At 36.0% G+C, this 18,688-nt stretch overlaps 1 protein-coding gene across 6 annotated transcripts in view; it reads right to left on the bottom strand.

Annotated features, from left to right (window-relative positions):
* The window catches only part of TRMT10A (tRNA methyltransferase 10A), a 25,954-nt gene extending 12,369 nt beyond the window's left edge, over nt 1-13,585 (bottom strand). The window contains exons 1-3 of one of the 6 annotated variants that reach the window (XM_060147601.1): nt 13,454-13,585; nt 7,894-8,090; nt 4,302-4,464 (exon numbers count right to left, since the gene is read on the bottom strand). In XM_060147601.1, coding sequence (XP_060003584.1) covers nt 4,302-4,464; nt 7,894-8,078 — 348 coding nt within the window. In that variant the 5' untranslated portion in view covers nt 8,079-8,090; nt 13,454-13,585. Of the gene's footprint in view, nt 1-4,301; nt 4,465-7,893; nt 8,091-12,192; nt 12,240-12,269; nt 12,371-12,851; nt 13,066-13,122; nt 13,198-13,453 lie in introns of those variants that run through there. The other 5 variants (XM_060147605.1, XM_060147600.1, XM_060147602.1 and 2 more) reach the window with 5 other exon arrangements.
* Nucleotides 13,586-18,688: the final 5,103 nt, after the last annotated feature.

Here is an 18,688-nt window from a genome sequence, read left to right on the forward strand (position 1 = left end):
AAGTAAGAATCTATACGAAAGAGAAAATCACAATTGGAAAGTAAATCACTTAAATAAGCCAGTATACAGATTAAAAAAAAAAGAAAGAAAGAAAAAATTTCTGTGAAAGCAAGATAACCACAATAAACATCAAAAGGATGAACATGAATATGTAAGAGGACATCGAAATCATAAAATGTGGGGGAGGAGAGTAACAAAATGTAGGTTTTTTTTTTTTAATGTGTTTTAGCCTATATGACTACCAGTTTAAAGGCAGTAGATATAGGAAGGGGTTAACATACTTGAACAACAGGGTAACCACAAATCAAAAACAGATTCACAAGAAAACAAAAAGAACACAAGCATAATACAAAAAAAAAATCACATCACAAAAGGAAATACAAAAAGGAAAAATAAACAAAGAAGAAATACAAAATCAAGTGGAAAACAAGGTTTAAAATGGCAATAAATACATACCTATCAATAATTACCTCAAATGTCAATGTGCTCCTATCAAAAGACCTAAAGTGGCAGATTGGATAAAAAAGCAAGCGCCTACAATATGCTGCGTACAAGAGACCCACTTTAGGGCAAAAGACACAAAAAGACTGATGTGAGGGGATAGAGAAAGATATTTCATACAAACGGAAATGACAAGAAAGTGGGGGTTGCAATACTCATATCAGACAAAATAGACTTTAAAACAAAGGCCATAAAGAAAGATAAAGAAGGACACTATACAATGATGAGAGGATCAATATAAGAAGATGATATTACATTCCTCAACATATATGCACCCAACATAGGAGCACCCAAATACATAAAATAAATACTAATGGACATTAAGGGAGAAACTGATGGTAAAACAGTAATAGTAGGAGACTTTAACACCCTACTCACAGCAATGGACAGATCTTCTAGACAGAAAATCAGTAAGGCAACAGATATCATAAATGATAAAATAGAACAGTTAGACTTAAATAACAACCAAACATACAAGGAAGAACTTATATCAATCCTTCTCAAACTCTTTCAAAAGCCTGAAGAGGAGGGAACATTCCCAAAGACACTCTATGAAGCCATTTTCACCCTGATACCAAAACCAGACAAACCATAACAAGAAAATTACAGGCCAGTGTCTCTGATGAAAATAGATGCAACAATTCTCAACAAAATATTAGCAAACTGAATCCAAGAACACATAAAAAAGATCATACACCATAACCAAGTGGGATTCATCCCAGGGTCACAAGGATGGTTCAACATATGCAAATCAATCAATATGATACACCACACCAACAAAAGAAAAGACAAAAAACACATGATATCTCAATAGATGCAGAAAAAGCATTTGATAAAATTCAACATCCATTCATGATAAAAACTCTTATGAAAGTGAGTATAGAGGGAACATATTTCAACATAATGAAAGCTATTTATGACAAACCCACAGCCAATATAATACTCACTGGTGAAAAGCTGAAAGCCTTCCTGCTATAAACTGGAAGAAGACAAGGATGCCCACTCTCATCACTTCTATTCAACATAGTATTGGAAATCCTAGCCACAGCAATCAGACAAAAAAAATAAAAGGTATCCAAATTGGAAAGGAAGAGATAAAATTGTCATTATATTCAGATGACATGATACTATATATAGAAAACCCTAAAGACTCCACACAAAATCTACTAGAACTGATAAATGAATTCAGCAAGGTAGCAGGATACAAGATTAACATACAGAAATCAGTTGCATTTCTTTACATTAACCATAAATTTCAGAAAGGGAATGTAAAAACAGAATCCCTTTTAAAATTGCAACCAAAAAAAAAAATACTTAGGAATAAACCTGACCAAGGAAGTAAAAAACTTATATGCTGAGAACTATAAAACATCAATAAAGGAAACTGAGGAAACTGAAGATGATTCAAAGAAATGGAAAGATATCCCATGCTCTTGGCTTGGAAGAATTAATATTGTTAAAATGGCTATACTACCCAAAGCAATCTACAGACTTAATGTGATCCCTATCAAATCACCCATGATATTTTTCACAGAACTAGAACAAATAATCCTAAAATTTATATGGAACCATAAAAGATCCAGAATTTGCAAAGCAATCCTGAGGAAAAGAACAAAACTGGAAGCATAACCCTCCCAGACTTCAGACAATACTACAAAACTACAGGAATCAAAACAGTTTGGTAGTGGCACAAAAACAGACATATGGGTCACTGGAACAGAATAGAGAGCCCAGAAATAAACCCATGCAACTATGGTCAATTAATCTTCAACAAAGGAGGCAAAAATATACAATGGGAAAACAAAGTCTTTTCACCAAGTGGTGCTGGGAAAGTTGTACAGCTGCATGTAAATCAGTGAAGTTAGAACACACCCTCACACCATACACAAAAATAAACTCAAAATGTCTTAGAGACTTAAATACAAAACATGACATCATAAAACTCTTAGAAGAGAATATAGGCAAAACATTCTGTGACATAAATCCTACCTATGTTTTCTTAGGTCAGTCTCCCAAGGCAATAGAAATAAAAGTGAAAATAAACAATTGAGACCTAATCAAACTTATAACCTTTTGCACAGCAAAGGATGCCATGAAGAAAATGAAAATACAATGTATGGACTGGGAGAAAATATTTGCAAATGATGCGACCAACCAGGGCTTAATTTCCAAAATAAACAAAAAGCTCATACACCTTAATATAAAAAAAAACCCAATCAAAAAATGGGCAGAAGACCTAAACAGACATTTCTCCAAAGACATACAGATGGCTAAAAAGCACATGAAAAGATGCTCAATATCGCTAATTATTAGAGAAATGCAAATCAAAACTACAGTGAGATATCACCTCACATCAGTCAGAATAGCCATCATCAAAAAATCTACAAATAATAAATGCTGGAGAGGGTGTGGAGAAAAGGGAACCCTCCTATACTGTTGGTGGGAATGTAAATTGGTACAGCCACTATGGAGAACAGTATGGAGGTTCCTCAAAAAACTAAAAATAGAGTTGCCATATGATCCAGCAGTCCCATTCCTGGGCATATATCCAGAGAAAACTATAATTCGAAACAAAACATGCACCCTATGTTCATAGGAGCACTATTTACAACAGCCAAGACATGGAAGCAACCTAAATGTCCATCAACAGGTGAACAGATAAAGAAGATGTGATATATTTATACAGTGGAATACTACTTAGCCATAAAAAAGAATGAAATAATGCCATTTGCAGCAACATGGATGGACTTAGAGATTATAGCCATAAAAAAGAATGAAATAATGCCATTTGCAGCAACATGGATGGACTTAGAGATTATCATACTAAGTGAAGTTAGTCAGAGAGAGAAAGACAAACACTGTATGATGTCACTTACATGTAGAATCTAAAAATATGACATAAATGAACTTATCCATGAAACAGAAACAGACTCACAGACACAGAGAACAGACTTTTGGTTGCCAAAGGGGAGGAGCGGTGGGGGACAGATGGATTGGGGGTCTGGGATTAGCAGATGCAAACTATTATACATAGAATGGATAAACAACAAGGTCCTACTGTATAGCACAGGGAACAATATTCAATATCCTGTAATAAACCATAATGGAAAAGAATATGTATAAATGTATAACTGAGTCACTTCACTGCCCAGCAGAAACTAAGACAGCACTGTAAATCAACTATACTTCAATAAAATAAATTTTAAACACACACACAAAAAGAACAAAATAGCCAAGAGGTGGAAGCAACACAAATGTTGATGGACACCAGATGAATGAATAAACAAAACGTGGTCTATACATACACTAGAATATTATTCTGCCTTAAAACATAAGGGAATTCTGACACACACTACAATGTAGGTAAACCTTCAAGACATAATGCTCAGTGAAATAAACCAGTCACAAAAGGACAAATACTGTAGGATTCCACTTACATAAGGTACACCGAGTAGTCAAATTCATAGAGACAGAAAGTAGAATGGTGGTGCCAAGGGCTGAGGGAGGGGGAATGGAAATGGTTGTTCATTCAGTGGGGATAGAGTTTTAGTTTTTCAAGATGAAAAGACTTCTGGAGACTGGCTGCACAACAACATGAATGTAATTAGCACTACTGAACTGTCCACTTAAAAATGGTTAAGATGGTAAATTTTATATTACATGTATTTTACCACAATTAAAAAGAAAAAAAGAGATGCATTTTAGTACATAAAATTATATCAAAGTCATATTACATATTAAAGCAAAAATTATTCAGCCTAGTTCAGTTACAGGATTTTTCTGACAATGATTCATGATACCTTTAATACCATCAAGCTATCAAAACTGCAGTCAATGATAAGGCGGAGTGGGCTGTAAACAACGTCTCTTCGAATACGTTTTCTGTCACTTCCTTCTGAGTTTGATTCCAGTTGACACTGTCGCTCTAATTGCTTTCTCTTGCGTTTTTCCTTCCGCTTTTGTCTAAAATTAGTAATTGAAAATAACTTTTCGTTATTTGTATATTCATACATTTACAATACTTTTCTAAATAGACAAAGAAACAAGTACTTTTAAAAATTAGCAGACTAAACCATAACAAAATTGCCACTTCCACGGATCAAAAATTGTCAGAGGGCTTCCCTGGTGGCGCAGTGGTTGAGAGTCTGCCTGCCAATGCAGGGGACATGGGTTCATGCCCCGGTCTGGGAGGATCCCACATGCCGCAGAGCGGCTGGGCCCGTGAGCCATGGCCGCTGGGCCTGCACGTCCGGAGCCTGTGCTCCGCAACGGGAGAGGCCGCAACAGTGAGAGGCCCACGTACCGCAAAAAAAAAAAAAAAAAAAAAAGTCAGATATCAGCAATTATATATAATCTATCTAAAAGCTTTACATAATAAATGAGTTTGCAAAAACAGTATAGTACTTTTTACACAAATTCGAACTATACTAATAATTTTATTTACTATTGGTAGCACGTTAAACATACTTACAAAACTTTTAAAATACTGAGTTTGAGAGTTATGATAAATTTTACTTTTATCATTCTTCTCCTACATGATTTTTGAGTTACATTTATAACCATATAAAAAGAAGTAAAATTTTTATCCAATATAGTTTTGGAAGTCGAAGCCACGGCAGGCAGAAAGAAAAAGAAAGAAATAAAAGGAATCCAAATTGGAAAAGAACAAGTAAAACTGTCACTCTTTGCAGATGACATAATTCTGTATACATAGAAAATCCTAAAGTGCTACCAGAAAACTACTAAAGCTCAACAATGAATTCAGTAAAGTTGCAGGATACAAAATTAATACACAGAAATCTGTTGCATTTCTATACACTAAGAATGAAATATCAGAAAGAGAAATTAAGGAAACAATCCCATTTACCATCTCATCAAAAAGAATAAAATACCTAGGAATAAACCTACCTAAGGAGGCAAAAGACCTGTACTCTGAAAACTCTAAGACACTGATGAAAGAAACTGAAGATGACACAAACAGATGCAAAGATACCTCATTCTTGGATTGGAAGAATCAATATTGTTAAAATGACCATACTACCCAAGCAATCTACAGATTCAGTGCAATCCTTATCAAATTATCAATGGCATTTTTCACAGAACTAGAGAAAAATTGTTTTAATTTGTATGGAAACACAAAAGACCCTGAATAGCCAAAATAATCTTGAGAAAAAAGAATGAAGCTGGAGGAATCATCCTCACTGACTTCAGACTATACTACAAAACTACAGTCATGAAAACAGTACGGTACTGGCACAAAAATAAAAATATAGATTAATGGAACAGGAGAGAAAGTCCAGAGATAAACCCATGCACCTATGGTCACCTAATCTATGACAAAGATGGCAAGAATATACAATGGAGAAAAGATGGTCTCTTCAATAAGTGGTGCTGGGAAAACTGGACAGCTACATGGAAAAGAATGAAATTAGAACATTCTCTAACACCATATACAAAAATAAATTCAAAATGGATTAAATACCTAAATGTAAGACCAGATACTATAAAACTCCCAGAGGAAAATACAGGCAAAACACTCTGATATAAATAGAAGGAATATTTTTTTTGGATCCATCTCCTCAAGTAATGGAAATAAAAACAAAAATAAACAAATGGGACCTAACTTTTGCACAGCAAAGGAAACCATCAACAAAATAAAAAGATAACTTATGGAGTGGGAGAAAATATTTTCAAATGATGCAACTGACAAGGGATTAATTTCCAAAATAAACAAAAAGCTCATACAGCTTAATATCAAAAAAAACCAAACAACCCAATCAAAAAATGGACAGGGGCTTCCCTGGTGGCGCAGTGGTTGAAAGTCCGCCTGCCGATGCAGGGGACACGGGTTTGTGCCCCGGTCTGGGAAGATTCCACATGCCGCAGAGTGGCTGGGCCCGTGAGCCATCGCCGCTGAGCCTGCGCATCTGGAGCCTGTGGTCCGCAACGGCCAAGAGGCACAGGAAAAGAAGCTCAGTGCCACTAATTATTAGAGAAATGCAAATCAAAACTACAATGAGGTATCACCCTACACCAGTTAGAATGGTCATCATTAAGAAGTCTACAAAAAACAAAAGCTGGAGAGGGTGTGGAGAAAAGGAAACTCTCTTACACTGTTGGTGGGAATGTAAATTGGTGTAGCTACTATGGAAAACAGTATGGGGCTCCTTAAAAAACTAAAAATAGTGTTACCATATGGTCCAGCAATCCCATTCCTGGGCACATATCTGGAGGAAGCTCTAATTCGAAAAGATACATGCACCTCAATGTTCATAGCAGCACTATTTACAATAGCCAAGACACAGAAGCAACCTAAATGTTCATCGACAGATGAATGGATAAAGAAGATGTGGTATATATATACAATGGAAAATTACTCAGCTATAAACAAGAATGAAATATTGCCATTTGCAGCAACATGGATGGACCTAGAGATTATGATATTAAGTGAAGTGAGTCAGAGAAAGGCAAATATCTTATGATATCAGTTATATGTGGAATCTAAAAAAATGACACAAATGAACTTATTTACAAAACAGAAGTAGACTCAGAGACATAGAAAACAAACTTATGGTTATGAGAGTGGATAGCAGGGGAGTGGGGAGATAAATTAGGAGTTTGGGATTAACATATACATACTACTTATGTATAAAATAAACAAGGACCTACTGTATAGCGTAGGGTTATTACAAGACACTATGTTCTGTGTCTTGTAATAACCTATAATGGAAAAGAATCTGAAAAAGAATATATATATATGTACATACTTATACATATATATATAACTGAATCACTTCGCTGTACACCTGAAGCTAACACAACGTTGTAAATTAACTATACCTCAATAAAAATAAAATGGTTTTTTAAAAACTATTCCTATTTAAAAGTAAAACTGTTTGTGAAATAAAAGTCATATTTTTTTCTCTCATCTGCATCAACAATATTTTCTTCTAGTAAATTCTGTCTTTATACAGTGACAGCTTCAGCATAACTGCTCTCACCAAAACCTGCAATAGTTCTTCTAGCAAAATTAATGTTAGGCCCAAATTTGATCTTTCTGAGGTGGTTATTTTTGTTCCATATCTAGGACATGGATGCTAACTATATCCCTTTTGTAAATCAGTTATTTTAGAAATTGTGCTCCTACTCACAATAGGTTCTGGGTGAGAAAAGTGTACAGTGTAAATTCATCAACACTGCTAAAAAAATAAAACACATTCAGTTTTAGTAGCCAATTGACAATGTTAGCTAACAATATGTAGACGCGAATTTTAATTAACACAATTATTTTTAATATGTCAAAGGGCTATTGCAAGGTCCAACATTCCAATAGGGGTATATTGGAATATACCCCAGTGAATAGAGGTAGAATACATGCATTCTGATACATACTTGCGGAGTTCTCTTTGTTCTTCCCATTGTTTCTGTTTCATTAGCTTCTTCATTTGCCGTTTAGATATTGGTTCAAACCCTTCACCTAATCCTGGTTTCTGATTCTCCTCTTGGTCTTCATTTAAGTCTTGCTTTCTTTCAACATTAGAAGTCTCACTAAATGCTGGCAATATTTCAGATGACATTATTTGATGCCTCTGAAAAATTGAAAAGCAACTTTGAAATGAACAGATGACTTACAAACACAAAAAAAGTAAGAAAAAAAACTGAAGGATGTGATTAAAATTAAACCATATTAGTAATGAATAAAAATGCAAATTTGGGCAATTAATTGTCATTTACTGGCAAAGATCATTTGATGAAATAGGATATTTTCATACAGTACTGGTGGCCATGGCACAATTTTTCCAGAAAATTACTCAGACCTATAATGTTTGAAGAGCTTTAAAATGGTGGTGATACTCTTTCACATAGTAATTTATTTCCTTAGAATAAATTCCTGTAAATTAATTAGAAATACACACAAAATTAATGCAAAAGGATATATGTACTGTTGTTATTTTTAACAATAAAAAATTAGAAACTACTTGAATGTCAGCAAATGGGGACTAAAAATAAATTAAAGGTCATCGATAACACTGGCTTGGAATACTAAGCAGCCAATAAAAATCATGTTTCCCAAAATTATTTAATGATAAAGGGAAATGGTTATGTTAAATGAGAAAATCAAAGCAAAAAACAATAATGTCCAATTTTGTTTTAAAAAATACATACACACGTTTTAATTCTGACCCACCCATGGCTTTCTGCATTTTTAAAATTTTATATAATGAAAATATAGTTTTATAAAAAATATATACTATTTTTTAAAAGAGATGGAAGACACCTTTTTGTACTTTTCTTTAATGCTGTCCATACAAGAAAAATATTACTTTCACTATCTGGGCGTACCCTCAACAATTGGGTTTTGACAACAGACATGCTATATATTTCTATCTTTTGGCCAGTGCAGAGAACAACTTTGGTTGCCCCCACCCCAATATATTTCATTGTAAATATGTAATTGTCAATTTTCCACTTAAGTCACAGCTGAAAAACAAAATACGTAAGTTGACTCTGTAATCAGCTGTGGAATACTTAGGGCCAAGTCAAACATCTTTATTTGGATTTAAACACCCACATCTTCATATCCATTGCCTAAAACTGAACTTGCTTTCAGATTACAGAAAGGGCTAGAAATATGAGATATCTTTTCTCTTTAATTGATTCTTAACATCAAAGCTTAAGAATGTATGTTATTTATCCCTACCAAAGACTAAGCATGAAGCTTGCAAATGTTCTATTGGCCTTATAGAAAAATACGTGATTCTTCCCTCTTACAGAGATAGCTAACAAGTCTGTGCAGAGAAGCTAACATCTAAAAGAAAAAAGAACAATCCCCACAATTCAGATAATGGAAGGAAAAAACCTTTGCAGAACATAATTTCAGCAGTAGTTTTATTATATGGTTCTTGCTTTCTTTAAAAGTGCAATGATATAACAGGACATATGGGGATAACCAAAGCAAATTTAGAAAGTTTACTGAATTTTGACTGAAAGACAAGAAATTTTAAGATGCGTGCTTTAGGGGCGGAGCAAAAGCCCTGGCATTTTACTAGGTCACAAAATTACTAAGAGTGGAAAAAAATCATTTAGTAATACAAGTAAGAATTCACAAGTTTTCCTTACGCCACCAACCAAACAATTCTCCTTAGGGAGAACATCTCCTAGAAATAACAACTCAACTTTGACTCTACACTGGAAACTCCACTGGGTAAGGGATAAGTCTGATTTTGCCCAACATTATATTGCCAATACTAATACAGTGCTTGGCACTTCGTAGATGCTTATTATACACTGGTAGAATAAACAAATGAGTGAATATGATATTACAAAGGACTTTTTAAAGTAATGAAAATAGAGCAAACATTAATTCTTATTATGCTTAATAAAAAATATTATCTAATTTACTCTCCATAAAAACCCTATGAAGTAGATAGTATATACCTACTTTGCAAAGGAAGAGGTACAAAGGTTAAAGAACTTGCCCAAAGTTAGAAAGCTATTAAATAATTCCTAAGAAACAAGGCACCTAGAGCAAATGTCACACAAAGTAGGTCCTCAAAATACTTGAATGAATAGACAAATGAAGTGATGGAGCTAAGATTCCAACCCACATCAAACTCTACCATCTCCCAGAAATCCAAAGTCTTATTTAGAAAATGAGGGTTTCCAAAGAATGTTAAAGGGTTGTGTTGCTTTAACCCTGCTGTTGGAGGGCTCTGAAAAGACCTGTGTCACTGAAACATAAGGAGAAAAAAATAGCTCCAGTTCTATTCTTATGCCTCTGCACCAAAAAAATTGGGACAGACTTCCTAGAGATCATTGCCAAAAGTTCATGTTTTGATGCACTCTGACTCCCAATCTTGAAACATATGACAACAGTAGATAAAATATAAAAAGGGGAAACAAAAAAGGTACAGCCTCTCTCAAAATCCAGGTTAAGAACTGGGTCTTCTGTGTAAAGGCAGCTAGAAGTTTTCCTAGCTTTAAAGTAAAGAGAAGAAGAATACAAGAGAGAGAAAGATGGGAGACAGTTTAAGACGAACCCTTAAACTAGTGTTAGGGGTGGGGCTCCTCTTTCCATGAAAAAAGCCTGAAAACAGATAAAATTATAGACTATAGCTTATACAAAACTGACTACTTGGGGGAAACCTGAAGGAAACAGACACAGCCTCTTGGGTCTGGGTCCAGCATGAGGTGACATATGAACTTATATTATTACATGATTAGAATTCTGAACCACATATATAAGCTCTGCTGTGGGCTGAAGCACTGAAAAGGGTCATGGGTGGGAGAAACCACAAAATCAGTAGTTTGGAGAGGAAAGTTATAATTCCATTCAAGATGAGTCTGCAAAGCAAAATTACAAAAGGACAGAAATGATGAAAAAAAACTCCAGCTAAATCAACAAGCAGGAGATAAATTCACTCTATAAAAATTGAATAGAGCAATGTGAAAATGACTTTAAAATAAGTTTGGCTGAAATCTTTCAGAGCTCATGAAGAGTAATAACCATAAAAACAAAACAGGAAATTGGGACACAAAAGCAGGCATAAAAATAGGAAAACAAGAATGTGTAAAAAAGAACCAATTTGGAAACCAGGAAATGAAGATATAAAAATTTCAACGTATGAGACAAACTCCAGATTACCTGGAGTCCAAGAGGTAACTGATGAATTAGAAGACATCCTCAGAATCTAACTCAGAATTCAGACAGAAAAATAGAACGAAAAAATAGTATGTCCGAGCATTTAGATACAAATAACAGGATGAGAGAACTACAGGCCAAAAAGGTAAATGAGGGTAAATGTATAACCTTGAGTGCATTCACTAATTTTTTTTTTTTAATCTGGAAAATAAGGTTAGCATTCAATTTAAGGAACAGGAGACAGGAGAAACACAGTAAGCCTGAAAAGATCAGAAGAAAAAATTTAACTATATATTGTGACCCCTAGGATCAATTTTATTTCCTTTCCATAGATAGTACGTTAATAAAAATGGGCAATAAATGTATTCAAACCAATATAGGGTGGAGAAAACATAAGCTAAACCTGCCCATTAAGCTAAATGTGCAAACTTAAAGGCACAATTAAAATTCAGAGGAAACAAATTGCTTTCTTCATGAAACAGTGATTAATATTCTAAGAGAGAATATTTCTATTATCAGTGGCATTTTTTGCTAGTTCTCTACTCTGTTCCAAACTGCAAGTGTTGATTTGCTTTATCATGTGAAAATTTTAGAAAAGTATAGCAATGTTTTACAGCTTATGCACACCAGGGGGAGCTTTCGCCTTTCCTATCTAAGAAGTCTAAGTTAAATCTAATTTGCTTATCATTGCATACTAATGTTTTTAAACAGCCTATCAAATACAAAAGGTCATGAGCTAGTCAACATCATTATCACTACTATTTTTAAAGTTATTCCCAATTAAGAAAATGCACTGTAGTGAGAGAATTTTTTTAAGCTTTGAATAAGCTAGATACATTGCACATTGCACAACAAAAATGATGCTAGCTTGAGATCCTATAAATTATTGCTTGCAACATACTTTACATACAAAGATACGTACCAACTCCTACTGCCTACAACATACAATAAGCATTTCACTATGTACTCGCTTGTTTGGATTAACCTGTTAAGCAAAGTATAAACTCCATGGAGTTTTGCATTCCTCCCTCACATGCAGTGATACTCACAGCTCATTTTCATTCATTCACCACGTTCAACAAATTTTGTAGCAATTATAGAAATAATTGCGTGAAATTTAGTTTACCGGGGCATTGAATTTTTCAAAAATGTTTCATTTAGTTGCAGATCCAGGTTATCTGATGGTCTTATAAAATTAACAACTGGATAAGGATGACTAAGGCAATTTGGTATGGGATAAATACATTAAAAAATAGTTATCTCAATCGTCCTTGTATTCCCACTTCTTAGCACAACTGCCGGCAAGGAGGACATACATCATAATGAGTGACCGGCCAAAAGTAAAAAAAAAAAAAAAAAATTCATGGTTTTATTGATTGGGCTAAAGTCTTCATAATTTATGACACAGCCTCCCTTACAGAAAGATCCAAATGAATGTCGGAATAACTGCAAAATGGAATTAAATGACCTGACGGTGATAAAGAATACCCTTTTTAAAACGCGCGGGCCAAATGTGCATAGCTCGGTTCAGCTATGAGGCCCTTAGGCAGAGAGGGCTGGGCTGGGCCGGGCTGGGGAGACGGGGCAAGATTTAAAACAAAGAAAAATAAAGTGAGAAAGTCTTCTGTCGCTATCCTCTTTATATCTCTAGAAAAAGTCCCGAATTTTAACACAAAATATTTCAGTGAAATCCAGTAACACCACGGACTTCTTAAAATCGTCCTCAGCTCACCACCGTGGGGCTGACAGGACCTGCAGCAACCTCGCCCTGGCCTCTCCCCACATTTCAGAGCGCTCAGCGACGTCTTTGGAAAACTGAGGTAAGGCAGGTTTAAAGAGGTGAAGCGACATGCTCACGCTCTCTAGCCACCAAGTGGCAGAACCACAACTCGTTTTCCGGCCCTTCAAACTCCAGATTTCCCTCTCCCTTCATTCTTTGGAAGCGCACACCCTTCACATGCTAGGGACCGTATCGCTACCCGCAAGCAAACGTCGACAGCGACAGCCCCGACGCTTGTGGACAGAGCCGCGCCCCACTCTTCCCTACAGGCCGCCCGAGGGCGGACGCATTCCGGAGGCGGGATTAAACTGTAGCCGACGAATCAAAAATCTGTTTGGCAAGGCGAGGGGGCGCGCTCTCTGACATCACTTCCTTCGGAAGCTGGGTCTCGGTTGCTGCTTCCCGTGTCCCACTCCCCTCTCCCTCGGAAGCCCTATTGCTAGTGGAAGGCAGCAGTGCTGCGCGCTCCTTTTGCGCTCGGATAATATCAAGGGGTAGGCGAGCGATAGCGTCCATGCCAAGAGACTTACCGAACGGAGGAGTTGTCGCGGAACCTGAGAGCCCGCACAGAAAGCTTTTTGTAGTGGTCTTTACCACTGCAGAAGGTCCTCTTTCGGAAACTTCAACTCCCAGAGGCAGACACGGTAGCTACGCGTAGGAGGCTACGGAGGTTACGTCTTACGTCAGCTAACTGCGCCAACTCCGTAGCCGCAGTCGGAGAAAGGGGCGGGACTTTATGTGGGGCGGGGTCTGGAGTTAGGGTTTCTGGAGTGGGAGGTAGTTGCGTGATGTCTGTTTTTCCACTTCAAGGCAAGGTTATACCTGCGGCATATATTCACTCATATTTCTGTGGGGATGGCGGGGGATGTTAAGACATTCCTACTCTTAAAAATTACAAGTGCGAAATACCGTTGAAGGGCTCTTAATTCTTCCGTGTTGGAGATGAAAGCATCTCTTGCCTAAACTATTTGTAACTAATCCAGAAGAAGCTTGTTAGTAGCACATGATTTTACACAACTCAAATGGAAAATCAAATTTTAAAAGTGAGTCAAACTCCCAATAAGATGCGTGTAAACCTGGAATGGTTAAGCTTTTTCTTGCTTACAACCGCAAGTCTCACTCTCCATTCATTTCTTGAGCGGTTTTACATATGCTATTTTGCAAAACGTCAGGTGACATTTCATTGTTTATAATACCTGACCTTATGTAATCTTTTTGCTATATATAGATCAAGTCAACTGAGGGAGGGCTGAAACATAATCCAGTAGATTGTCATTTTCTATTTAGTTTTTAATTTGGTCCTCCTTTGTTTTGTTTTGTTTTGTTTATTTATTTTTTTGGCTGCGCCTTGCTGCATGTGGGAGCCTAGTTCCTCAACCAGGCATCGAACCCTCGGACCCTGCAGTGGAAGGGCAGAGTCTTAGCCAGTGGACCACCGGGGAAGTCCCTGGTCCTACTTCTAAAAGGTGATTATTGCAGAATTTGAATAGAAGAATGTTGTTTGACTCAATGAATAGAAGACTGCCATCTCAGTATGGAAAGAACTCTGAAGTAAATTATTCTTGATATTTGAAAACATTTTAACATGTTTAAAGGTTTCAGTGAATAGAAAATTAAATTCTGAATTTGAGTTTTCTTAAAGAATTGAAATTTCTCTAAATTTAGTTACAAAACGGAAGTCACTCTTGCTTTAAACCATCAAATTTTACTTGAAAAACTATGTCAGCTGTAACATGGTTGTAAGCCATGTCTGCTTCTTCATTATCTCCAGTCCAAAAGATCTTTTAACTAAGCATTGGCAGAGAAGTCTGGATCCATTTCTGATCTGTTAGTAGGGCATCTTTTTTCAGCTGCCTCCATATCAGGCCAACGAGTAGCTGAGGGAGGATTAGTAATTGGATATGTAGCCCTTCACATGTAGGTCATTAAACTCAGGCTGGCCATAGTGATGTGCCAGAACTTTCAGCAGCTGTTCAGTTGCCCCTCAGGGATCTGTTTTATGAATAATTATATATATTTTTCAGCGTTAATACCTGATATCCTTAGATATTTAAAACAAAAATGTTAAGTTACTTTAAAAACCCTCATATTTTAACAGTGGGGTCAATGTTTTCTTTTGACATAGCTATTCAACTTTATAATCATAGGGTGTGAAATTTAAAATGATTCTAGTATCAATCCAAACCAAGTACCAGCAAAAAATGGACAGTTTAACCAAAGATATAGAAAGCATTCAGAAAATACAGGAAGGTAAAAATCATAATATGAAATAATCTTATTTTCATTGATTTGTAAAATTCGTGTTTAATTTTTTTTTCTTTTTTTTTTTTTTTTTTTTTTGCGGTACACGGGCCTCTCACTGTTGTGGCCTCTCCTGCTGCGGAGCACAGGCTCCAGATGCGCACGCTCAGCAGCCATGGCTCACGGGCCCAGCCGCTCCATGGCATGTGGGATCTTCCCGGACCGGGGCACGAACCCATGTCCCCTGCATCAGCAGGTGGACTCTCAACCACTGCGCCACCAGGGAAGCCCAGATCTCAATTTTTTTAAACAGCAGCCGGAAATCTGGATTTTTACGTGAAATCTGATTTTTAAGTGTTGGCAACTATTTTGTTTGTTTTTAAGTACTGAGCAGGCTAAACAAAACATGTCTTGGACCACATTCAGACAATTGGCAGCCAGTTTGTTAAATTGGACTGTAGATTGTAGTACAGATAAAAACAGAATTTTAGGACACAAAAATATGGTAATAAATAAAATTATGAGATCCTCTACGATGCTTGGCCTGAAAACATAGGGCAGTCATCACAAGTTATTTTAAGCCGAGTTCTGATGTTTTATTAAGTCTGAGAGTACTCTTCAGTAGGTTGAGGAGGTCTGGGAATAGAGTTACATTTGTGGGTAATTAATCTGAGGCTAAGAAAGCCAAAAAGAACCTAATTTCTTTTAAATGATGTGAAAGGTATCTAAAATCAACCTATCACCTATAATCATTTCAACTTGCATTTGGATTGCCTTCAAAAATATAGAAAAAGTTTAAGTGTTTTAAAAAATACCTTATTCCCCCCTCTTAAGTTATTGAAGATTCTAGGAAGATGACTATGGAGACTGTAGTCTGAATCTCTTCATAAAACAGGTAGAACATCTAGGATAGCAGAACGACGCTAATTACAAGAACAAATCATGGCTACAACAAGAAAGAATCCTTATAAAGCTCAAACTATGAACAGGTGGGAGCAAACCACCAACTTAGTATCAGCATCTGTGTAAGAGGAAATAGTGGGAAGACAACAGAGCAGCTGAAGGCCATGAGAATGGGAGGACTTCAAACTGCCAACAGGTATTCACTGAAAAGCAAGGGAGATCGATGTGAGATTAGCAGTAAAACTGACAGACTCTAATTTCAGAGTGAATACAAAAGTATGAACAGGAAGGTCTGGAAGTGCTCATGGGGTGTGAGGGTCCAAGAACTCTCAAAACTTAATGAACCTGAAAAAAAGCCCAACACTAAGAAGAAACTTTGGGGAGTAGAATCCAAATTGAACAGGACAGGGACAACAGAGGCAAAGAAAAAAGGTCCAGATAAAAGTGGGAGAAAAGAAGAGGAGACAGAGCTAAGAAATGACCAGGATTTTATGAAAACATCAGAAAAGGAAGCTCTAGAAGCTAGAAAAGCTATTCTACCCACTTCTGTCTACACATATAGAATAACTTATTTAGCCTAAAAATACGCCATGAAAAGAATAGTAATTGAATCCTATTTAAAGCTGTTATAATAAAAAAGAGAATATGAAGCAGAAAAATAGATGAAAACTATAACCCATTATTTCAAAATGAGAAGTTTTTTAAATGCTAGGAGATAGAACAACATAAAACAGAAAAACTCAGAAATAAAGTGATTGGAAAAAAGATTTGAAGAGCAGTAACAACTCAGAAAAGAATATGAAATATAAACAGTACACATATATATTTAACATGATATTGGAAGTGTGAGCTAGTGCAGTAAGAAGAAAAGGAAATAAAAGGAAGAAGTAAAACTGTTCTCAGGTGACATGATTGTCTATGAAAAACATCCCCCCAAAGTCAACCAAAAAACCCCTCATAGAATTAATAAGTGATTATAGCAAGGTCACAGGTGACAAGGTTAACATACAAAAGTCAATTGATTTCCTATCTACTAGCAACGAACAATTGGAACTTAAAATTCAAGAAAACATTAGCACCAAAAAGAAAGGTGTAAGTCTAACAAAATATGTACAGTACCTAAATGAGTGAAACTACAAAACTCTGATGAAGGAAATAAAGATCTAAACAAATATAAGATACTCTGTGTTCATGGATTAAAAGACTCAATATTGTAGGGATGAGCACACTTTGTGCTCAGATCTTGGTTTCTAATACCATTCTTCAGTAAAAGGAACCACTTGGAGAAAGGGCTGATTCTAGGATTGGGGTGAAAACATACAAGATGAGCCTGGAGCATCTTGTAGTGCCAGAAATGAAGGAAATGCTTAAACAGACACACACACACACGGATGGGGTATGTCAAAGGAAAACAGGAGCCAACTGAAAGAGCTCCCGATGGCTGAAGCTGGAACAATTGTAGATGTAAATTTAAAAGTAGTATTAGATTATAACCCCAAATATAAAATAAATAGTCATGTGCTTATACGGCTAAAAATGATAAATAAATGGGGGAGAAGCGACAAGTCTCTCATGCAGAGAAATTCCAAATAATTTATATAGATGCTCCACCTTCAATGAGGAGCAACATAATTCCCTACTCCGTAAGTACGGGCCGCCCCTAGTACTTTCTTCCAAAGAGTACAGTATGGAAAAGAAGGTAAAAAAAAGGGTAAGTTTACAGTGGAGAAATCTGACGACACTTGTCAGCCAGGTGATCAAGGTCAACATCAACAATGATAAATCACATTGATAGTATGTACTTTTGATATAGTGTGATGAAAATGGGACCTCTGGGGTCTTCCTCCAAACCTACACGCCCACTCAAATCATGAGAAAAGCATTCCACAAACTCCAATAAAGGAGCATTCTGCAAAACACCTGACCGGATCCTGCAGAACACTTCAACGCTGTCAATGTCATCAAAAATGAGGAAAATTATTATATGTGGAATCTTAAAAAAAAAAAAAAAGGAGTACAAATGAACTTATCTACAAAACAGAAGTAGAGTTGCAGATATGGAAAACAAACCTATGGTTATCGGGGTAAGAGGTGGGGAGGGACAAGCTGGAAGATTGGGATTGACATATATACATGACTATATATAAAATAGATAACTAATAAGGGCCTACTGTATAGCACAGGGAACTCTACTCAGTACTCTGTAATGGCCTATATGGGAAAAGAATCTAAAAAAGAGTGGATATATGTATGTGTATAACAGATTCACTTTGCTGTACACCTGAAATTAAAACAACATTGTAAATCAACTATACTCCAATAAAAAAAATTTTTTTTAATGAGGAAAATCAGAGAAACTGTCATGACAACTAATTTTAATGTAACCTGGGTGGGATCTTGGAATGAAAAAAAAAGCATTAGATTAAAACTAAGGAAATCTAAATAAAGTAAGGATTTTAGTTAATATGTGAATTATTAATATACCACACTAATGTAAGATATTAATAATGAGGACAACTGGGTGCAGTCTATATGGGAAATCTCTGGAATGTCTTAGTAAATAAAATGATTCTGATCAAAATTTAAGTTTGTTTTCTTTACAATAGTTCATTGAAAGAAAG

The sequence above is a fragment of the Lagenorhynchus albirostris genome, chromosome 4 (genome assembly GCF_949774975.1).
Source record: "Lagenorhynchus albirostris chromosome 4, mLagAlb1.1, whole genome shotgun sequence".
Classification (NCBI taxonomy): Eukaryota; Metazoa; Chordata; class Mammalia; order Artiodactyla; family Delphinidae; genus Lagenorhynchus; species Lagenorhynchus albirostris.